Source organism: Adiantum capillus-veneris, chromosome 30 (genome assembly GCF_014529385.1).
Source record: "Adiantum capillus-veneris isolate H3 chromosome 30, ASM1452938v2, whole genome shotgun sequence".
Taxonomy (NCBI): Eukaryota; Viridiplantae; Streptophyta; class Polypodiopsida; order Polypodiales; family Pteridaceae; genus Adiantum; species Adiantum capillus-veneris.
Genome location: NC_140960.1, coordinates 77,178,983 through 77,188,552, shown reverse-complemented (window position 1 = coordinate 77,188,552; position 9,570 = coordinate 77,178,983). Strand labels below are relative to the sequence as shown.

The following is a 9,570-nucleotide window of genomic DNA, read 5'->3' as shown; positions in this document are numbered from 1 at the left end:
AAACCGAATCATGGAAACACTCATGGTATCATGGAACAACTCCATGAAATAATAACCATCTCAATAATAAATGATCGGTATGAAAGATTTATAATTATTATGAAAATACATCATGGCTCATGGAACAACTCCATGCAATAATAACCATCTCATTAACAAATGATCATGAAAACACATCATGGCATCATAGAACAACTCTATAAATAAATAATCATCTCAATAACAAATTATCAATACGAACAATTTAATCATCATGGTATCATGGAATAACTCCATAAAAGAGTAATAATTTGAGTGACAAACGATCAATACGAACGACTTCTAATCACCATGAAAATGCATCATGGTATCATGGAACAACTCCATGAAAGAATAATCATCTCAATGATAATAAAAACACACATTATAACACGTCACAAGAATACCAGCAATCGTATCGACTAAAATAAAATACTTATAAAAATCTCATATGGCGGTATAACCGTTCGTATAAGTGTTGGTATCATCACATTGATATGCTCGTTTTGATATAGCTTGTGTCAATATACACTCTAGAATATAAAATAGCATACCGATGCATGTACAGATGCATATTTGGATGTTCATACCGATGTCAAAACCTACAAATTTCTGTTTGAGCAGGGGAGGCTGGCATATGGTACTGCATGTACTATAGCACCAAAAGGAGTCCTCTCTGCTCAAAGGAGAGAGTGAAAATGTAATCCACTCCACCTTCATTTTGCATAAAATTTACATAGATATGTGAGTACATATTGACCATGATGAGATCCACAAAACACAACCATAATGATACTTGAAACCACTTACTCTCATAACCATCGTGTAAATAAAAAAAACATAACCATAATTGATTTTTGAAGGGCCTAAACATAACCATAACCTCAAACCATAACCATAACCAAATACTAAAAACATAATCAAATTTTGAAACCATAACCATAACCTCAAACCATATTTCTAACCAATTTTGAGATCATAACCATAACCAAATTCCACAACCATAACCATAACCGTCATGTAAATTGCAAAACATAATCATAATTGAATTCTAAAACCATAACCATAACCTCAAACCATTTTTCTAACCCAATTAAAAAATCATAACCATAACCGAATTCTAAAACCATAACCATAACCATCGTGTAAATTGTAAAACATAACCATGACTCTCCCACCAAAGCTTCTTATAGGTGGCTCGAACTTAAGTTTGAACCTCCTTTAAGGTAGAGGTTCAAGTAGAGGTTCAAGCTACTTAATTTTGATCATCTAGTGAAACACAAGTTTGAACCTCCTTTAAGGTAGAGGTTCAAGTAGAGGTTCAAGCTACTTAATTTTGATGATCTAGTGAAACACAAGTTTAAAACCTATTTAAGGTTAAGTTTAAGCGTCTCTCTTTATTTGAGACTACTTAGAGGCTAAGACTTAAGTTCAAGCCTCCTCTTAGGTAGAGAAAGAAGCTGCTTAGATTTGAGCCTATTTAAAGTTAAGTTCAAGCCTCTCTTTGAGGCTACTTAGAGGCTCGAACTTAAGCTCGAGCGTCATCTCAGGTACAAGCATAAGCTGCTTAAATTTGAGCCTCTACTGTAGCAAATATTTTGGTCTTTACTAATGTTAAGTCCAAGACTTTCTCTTTGAGGCTCAGTTTGAACATCCTCTAATGTAGAGGATCAAGCTACTTAAATTTGAATCTCCAAAAAGCAGAGGTTTAAATCTTTACTAAGGCTTAGCTCAAACCTCTCCCTTCGAGTATGCTTAGAGAGGCTCGAACTTAAGTTCGAGCCTCGTCTAAGGTAAAGGCTCAAGCTTCTTGATTAGGAGCCTCTATTGAAATAAAAGTATGGGATTCTATGTCAACTGCATCTACTTATCCCGCACTCTAAAGCCTGTACAAATCGTACATGCCACTGGCTCACCTAGGCATAGTCACCTATCGTCACGAACACGAGGGCTAGAGTTGGCAAGGTTGCTCATCCCATGTCTTACATGGTTGCCTCTAGGTGATCCCTGTTGGAGGCGGGCAACAAAAAACTTGTCATGCCACGCCACTCATGTGGTCATAGATTTAGTATGAAACTAGAGGGTGATTGGTGGCTACCTAGTAAACGCTTTTGAGCAATGTCACCAAGCAGCTGCATGGAGATGCTATGAATAGATAAGTAATTATGTGTCAGTGATGCAATAGGCGGTGGTGGTTGATAGTAGGTGGGACATTTAATGGGGTATGAGTTAAGACAATGCTATATTGCCAGCAGTTACGATGCTGCAAGAGATGAGTTGTGTGTGGATTGTGCAATTGGGGTGCAATAGGCAATGGTTTTGGCTAGAAAGTGGGAGCCTTGGAAGGTAAACAAGTGGGAGCTCTGGCGGCCAACTCGGGTAGACTCGCAACACGTAAAGGCGCAATGACAGGGCCCTTTAAGTCATTTATCACGTGCCCCATAGACCTGCATTCATCCAGATGGTAGTAAAGAGGATTACCAGCACTAATTGCCTCCATTTTAGAAGATTTACGACAGTCAAGCAATTATGGTTCCCCTCTGGTGAAGCTTGCATAATGCAAATGAGAAGGTCGTCCTTGTGGAGAAGCTCAACCCTTGCAAGCGGAACTACAGAAGTCCTCATCTTCACATGCTTCTGGAGCTCCCCTGCCTTTCGTAACCAAACTGTGTGGGTTGGATTTTGCAATTCCTTCACCATCTCCACCAGTGTGCGGTACCTCAAAAGCTTGCATCTTTGGGGCTATGCTTTCTGGAGCATCAATGGAGATGCCATTGGATTGGCTAGATGCAGCATACAGAGGGGCCTTGGGCGTAGCGGCATATGGCTATGCATGGTACCTTGTAGATGCTGCCCAACACAGGGTGGGTGCCTTCAAGAGCACTGCAGATCAAATCCCCACCTTCACACAGATCCCCTGTACTCTGCATGACAGCGTCACGCGGTCCTAACCAAAGGCCCCCAAATGGAACACCCTTTACAGGGTCTTGGGAGAGCCCTCATACATGCATGCAGGACCCATGTATTCAAAGTGATGACTAGCTCTAGAGCAGCTGATGACGTAAGGTGTGACGCCTAGATGTGTGGTTTAATTTGAATTTTGAATTCAAATCTAACGTTTCTCTAGTGATTTTCGTTAAGCCCTGTTAAAACTAACATCACCTTAAGTTGAAGTTTGCAACCATCCTCTCAAACTTAAGTTCGTAGGTTTGATGCTACCACAATAAGTTTTCTAGGACTTTGACACGCGATCATTTTGATACGTGTCTACAATTCAACAATGCTTGTTCTAGAGTTTGGTGGTGTGCTAGCATATGCAATTATCGCGGCTTTTTGGATGCATTGTTCTACAACTCCATTCTTCACTACCTACAAACATTGATAGCACACCGAGTTAAGAATGTGCACCGAATCATTGTTGTTGCATCAAAAATCTCCCAAACAAAATATGCAAGCGAAGTTTGCACATGCAATTTTGAAATTCACAGTGGGAAGGTGAGTTGGGATTGGTTTGGAATTCCACAATGCCTTGTGGTGTGGAAGGCCTGTTAGACAATTTTTTTGGATGGAAAAGGGACTATTTTTCATGTATCACCCTTCAGTGTTCAATATGATGAGCTACTGCTAGAAAGGAACCACATAGCTAGATAGTTGTGGTAGGGATAGGGACAAGAACTCATGGTATTGTGGTAATCCATGTCATGGAAAGTATAATGGGAAAGCACCAAGAGCTTGTTGCACATCAAACTTTATTATCTCCCGCTTCAGAGCTTGCCCCCATTGTATTTGTGGTAAAGGACAAATTAAGATGTTATCAATTGGGGATAGTGATGAAAACTCATGACGGTGTGGTAATCCACAATGGGAATGCATCAAACATTTCTTGTGGTAGTATAAATGATCATTAGAGTCCCAAGTATCCAACCGAGGTATATCAAGCTATCTTTAGATGCAACTTGATGTTGTCCAAGACATTTATGTTTTGAAGTGATAAAACTTTGCTTTAAATCTTAAATTGTTGAAGCATTTCTAAGAACTCTTCCAAGTAGTGAAGTACCCATTTCTTTTTAATGGGAATCACTTGGAGATTTTCATAAAAAATAAATGGATTGAAGTGAAATGAAAGGCGAGTTGGGATGTGATAGTAATACGAAGCAGACACCGTGCAAGCCAAAGCAGGTAATACAAGGCCGGCATGTGCCAAATAAAGGTGAATGGGGGTAGGTTTGTTTAATGTCTGCTCTCAGAGGTGTTGCATGGAGCTACACAAGGTGGAGTGTCTTAGACTGAATGTTTCCTTGTTGGCGCCAGGACGTGAGCTAAAATATTGTCAAATTTGGAAAAATCCTCTCATGGGATTTTTGTAGTGAAATCTTACTGGGTCAGGGGAATCTAGAGAGATTTGATCTAATGAAACAAAGTGGAGCTAGTAGGTTTTTGCTTAATTTTCCAATTTGAGTTTTATGCTCCCAAACTATCTTGCATCACTTCACCAAGGTGAAGGAGATTGGTCTTATTGTTCAATGTCAACATAGCTCCAAAAACAATCATGGCTCTACTATTTTTAGTTGATTCTATACAAGATGAGTTCTAAAATCTATCTAGCTCGATTTTTTCTTTCCACTTACCACATACAAGTTAGGATCAAGGCATCTCTAGCTTCGTTCTTCTCATGATGAACATTAAGCTCTCTATTTTTTTCTTCAAAGCTATGTGCGAATGAAAACACAAAGAATTGTATTGTGAAATGTCTCTCTTGATGGGAGAAACCTATAATACAAAACCTTTTGGAGGGGGGTTCGGAGGGGGGACCGGCTCCATGTAAATCCGGTCCTCAACTGTTGTCAATAGCTTAATTTCTCTCTCTTTTGAAGTATTGTTCATGCTATCTAACTAGGTGTTATGCTTTTTGTTGCTCTCTCCACCCAAGCACTCTTGTTATTCTCATTAGGAATCTATTCTAATGAAATGCTCACTATGTTCATACTATTTTCCGCTACACACAAGTTAGTAGGCCACTAAATGTTACACAACTTTCTCTAATTGTCTTTCCTTTTATCTCTAGACGTAGACACGTTATGAACCTTTTGAACTTGAAAGCATCTCCATTTTGCAGGTGGGTAGCAGCAGTCAAGTGTCTCCAAATAGCCATCACTTGAGCAATCATTGTAATCTTTAGTGCAGGCACCACAAGATAGAAAGGGGGAAATGCAAACCCACCCAGAACACAAAACTACTGCCTCTTTAGCTCAAGGTTTCCATAGCACCCCTATGCTCTAGTTAGTACACACACAAACACCCCAACTACAAACCATCCCTTCCCATGCGTGGCCAACCCAGATTCGACACACGCAGTTGCAGATCATATCAAGATTGCATCCACTTATAACCCTTTAGAGCACCGCCAACCTTGGATAAGCAAGCCCATACTTGGCAACACCCACAGACACTTCAAGATTATTGGCAGGCCTACAAATTTACATCATGTTGGTATATACTACTACCATATAGGGAGCACTTCTCACCAAGAGCTCTAACACTCTGCTACCCTTTGCGCATATCACACTCACACACATATATGACTGCAAACAAATGGATACGAGAGCAAGAGAGATGGAGATTATGACGATGTCGATATGATTAGTCTCATTTAGAGAGTATACAATGCTTGACCGCTTGACCGTTGCAGGCGATAACTCTTTCTCTACGCAAGAGCGATAATTAATTACTCCTCTATGGCCCGAGGCGTCGGGTAACCCATCCTTGTTTCATGCTCTCGGCCGGCTCTCCTCCTTTTGCCGTGTAGCTCTGGCCTCCCCTCCTCTCCTTGGTGGTGGCAAGTTGCAACACTCTCCACTATGGTACCCTCTTTACATCACTAGGTCTATATGTGGCCTCCAGCACACTGGCCACCCAACCCTCAGATGGTCACGCCTTTCGGTAACCTGCAGTACGGTCTTGTACAGCAGCCCCAAACTCTACGTTATAGATCTCCACAGGCCCTGCTTTCTGGCGGTCACAATTTGCAGGTCACGGTCTTACCTTCTCGCGTTGTGCTTTATTGTTTGCGTTGTGCTTTATTGTTTCGAAAAGCAGAAAACCGGATGATTATAAGACGTTGTACCTAGGCCGTACTGCGTAAGGTGCGAGCTATGGCGACAATATCGGCGCAGTTAGTGATGGCGGAGAGCAGGCCGGTGGCTAATTGTGTGCCAAAAGGAAATTGGGTGATGCGGGCGAGCTTCCAAGGTGCTGCCGGAATCGACATATTGCAGCTGAAGCTAAAGATTAATCACTGCACGGGCGTGGCAGCTACAGTTTGGGGTAGGCACAAGAGGGTGCAGCCGGGCATTATATCCGAGGCTTACAAGAGCAGCACAAAATTTTTACACGCAGAGGAGTACCAGGCCCTGGGGCTGAAGCCAGGCGCCACGCAGGCGGAGATTAAGCGGGCATATAGGCGGCTGGCGTTGCGGCTGCATCCGGACACCTGTAAAGAAGCGGGGGGCGGTGCGGCTGCTCGCTTTATCAGGGCCACAAACGCCTACCATGCCCTTCTAAAGCATGTTGCGGAGGATAGAGCTGATCGTGAAAATGGCGCGTATAGATATTACCATAGCCGCCACAACCACAACAGCAATGCAGATATTGAGGAGGAGGAAGAGGAGGGGTATCCTCGGAATTTAAATATGGAAGACATGGGCGAGTGGGAAGAGTGGATGGGATGGGAGGGAGCTAATGGCACCTACGACTACACCGCCCACATCAGGCAACCGGCTTGAAGCTAGCTGCCATGACCTCTTCTTGCTACAATAGCTCATTTCTCAAAACATGTGCACAATTCCTTCAACAAGAGGAAATTAGAGTCCCCCCTTCCTAAGGCCTGTGTCAGACGCATCCGGATGGACAAGCTTAGTGATGAGGTGGGCGAATCACAATCGGCACTTCTTGCCTTGCCTGTCAAACGCATCCGGTGGACACAGAAGCAGCGTCTGTGCTGGCAGCCAGGTCATGGGCATCTTCCTCCTGCTGGTGGGCGAACCCCCCAGAAGATCTCACATGCCGGCGGACAAGTGTGAGCTGGCTTCTTGTGGGCGGCTACTTTTTCCACAGCTCGAGGCGTTTCCGCTTGTTGCAGTCACACAAGGCGGTATCCAAGCAGCGAGCTCAGCCAATCACTTGCGCTTTTCTTCATACGGGCGAGGGAAGGGCGGCTAGTTATGTGAGATCTGCTAGTTCTCTACAACATGGATTCCTTTGGGCTTTGTTGCATGCAATTACCCATATCTACCCTTCCACCAGCTATGCGACAATGCATGAAGATTAGCACCGAGCGAAATGCATTATGGGGATTTTTGATGCTTTTCATGCTGGTGGTGAAATGTGCTATATAAAAATTGTACAGTAAATTTTCATGACCAATGCTTAATTAGACGTCCAATAGGAAGCTTTTGTGCAGTCATTCCACAGCCTTATGTCTTCAAGGTCTATATGTACATGGTAATTAATTCATAATCAAAATACACATCCTGCGATAGCAATGTCCGGCAAAGCCATGGCGATCAAAAATACGATGGCATATTCTTCTTTTAAAAACATTAATTCAATTACAAAGTCAAGATTAAAATTAATTCAAAGCAACCGCCGTATATTCCACTTTACTTGCTTGTTTTTGTGCGAAAGAGGAAACAAGCCCCCTTGGCTAGACCGTTCAAGGGTCCAAGTGCAAGCTTTCTCAGTTAAAAAAACCGTGTCTCAACTTAGCAGGAGGGAAAGGAAAAGTTGAGCTAGGCTGCTAGCTTGATCAAATCTTTTTATTTTAAGTGAAAAAAATAGCTCAAACTTTTAAAATTTCTTCCGAAGAAACATACAAGGATTGTGTATGATTAGAAAAATAATTTCTCCCAAACTTTGATGCTCCCCCAACTCTAAAATGCATATCCTCACTCGGCGCTGCCATAATAATCAAAGGCCAAGTGCATTTAAAGTCTTGATCCTAATTAGAAATTTAAAGATTGCGCATAGGAGAGGGGATGAGGTAAGAAGTTGAATTAACATTAATATACATAGGTTTCTGATGAGTCTATGTATATTTAATATAGTGCAAAGGGAATGCTAATTGGCTGTAGTTGGTTTCTGAGTGGCCTGCTTCTTGGGCGACTTATAGTCTTTGAAAAAATTCAACAACAACAGACGTCATGGGTGAGGGCAATCACTTGTAGCGTGCTCCTTCGGATGTGAGGTGAGGTCAAAGATGGCAATGACAGGCCCACAAGAAGATGAAGTGCTGCAAACCAAGTGGTCAAAGCAAAGTTGGGCTACGTCGCTTGCAACCTTGGATAGGGTCTTCTTTTGAGAGATCTTGTAACGCGCACATGAAGCGTTCGTGCTGCAATTGTTGGCATCATGAACGAGCTACGATCGTTGGCAGTACCATGAACGAGCTCAGACCGGCTATTGCTTTGCGCACATGATAGCAGTCATTCGTGCAAGCGGTTTAGGTGATGTATTGCTAACCTTCAAAGATCAGAGCAAACATGAACCAATGAGCTCCACATCAGCTGTGGCGTAGCCTTTGTAGACCTACGAGAAGTTCAATACATATCTCGCCATGCAAACTGCATGAACGTTTGCTGGGGGGGGGGGGGGGGGGCTTTACTGCGGTAGCAACATTCGGTTTGGGTTTATTTGAGTTACAAGGGCGTGGTAGGACTTGCTGATGTGGAGGGCCCTTTTTCACTGAACGGGCAAGGTGAACGCTCCATGTGCGCAGCATAAAGTGAGAGAAAGAACTAGCGAGAAGCTTTAGCCTATGTGGAGCAAGAACCCCATGGCTGCTAGTGGAAGGAGCAAGCACATAATGAAGAAGTAAGTGATAGAGTGCCCGCCGTCTCCACCAATGTGCAGGTGTTCATGTGGGTAAGATAGGATCAGAACAAGTGTGTCTCATGCAAGCACGAAGAACACCTCCTTATATTGAGAATCTGAGGGGGTACAATCGATTATGAATTATCTTGGCACACCCTTTCCTTAGATTCACACTAGGGCATGCTAGAACACACACCACAATATCATAGTATAATAAGTTTGTGCCCAATTATTGCATGTGCTATGCCTTAAAGAGCCATTGAGAACTAAAGTAGTGTGCAATCATCTTCCTTGAACTCTAGGGAGCCTCTATGCTTGTCATCAATGACCTTATGCTTGAAGTATAATGCTTGTACAACGTCTTTTCTCTTTGGGAACCATGGAAGATTGCATGCATTCTCGAATCTATATTATATAATGCGTCTTCAAATAGGAGGAGCTTTTGATAGAGCATTTAAAGTCTCAAAAGATACTTCCCTATTGAGCTACACATGGTGTGACCATCATATTCATACTTGTGGTAGGGAGAATATAATTTTCCTAGCAACATGAGCATGTATACACTGTGTACAAATTGTCTCACTAATTACACTAAATATGAGATTGTTGACCAAAGAATCAATGTGCTAGCTTAGCTCAATACTTTTGATGCCTTGTGTGCTCTCATTGTCGCTTATCATTATT

At 42.4% G+C, this 9,570-nt stretch overlaps 1 protein-coding gene across 1 annotated transcript; it reads left to right on the top strand.

Annotated features, from left to right (window-relative positions):
• The first annotated feature begins 6,170 nt into the window (after window positions 1-6,170).
• LOC147418246 (uncharacterized) lies at window positions 6,171-7,508 on the top strand. The gene has a single exon (XM_086507279.1). It carries the CDS (start codon window positions 6,171-6,173, stop codon window positions 6,798-6,800), a length of 630 nt encoding a protein of 209 aa, XP_086363405.1. The 3' UTR covers window positions 6,801-7,508.
• The last annotated feature ends 2,062 nt before the right edge of the window (window positions 7,509-9,570 follow it).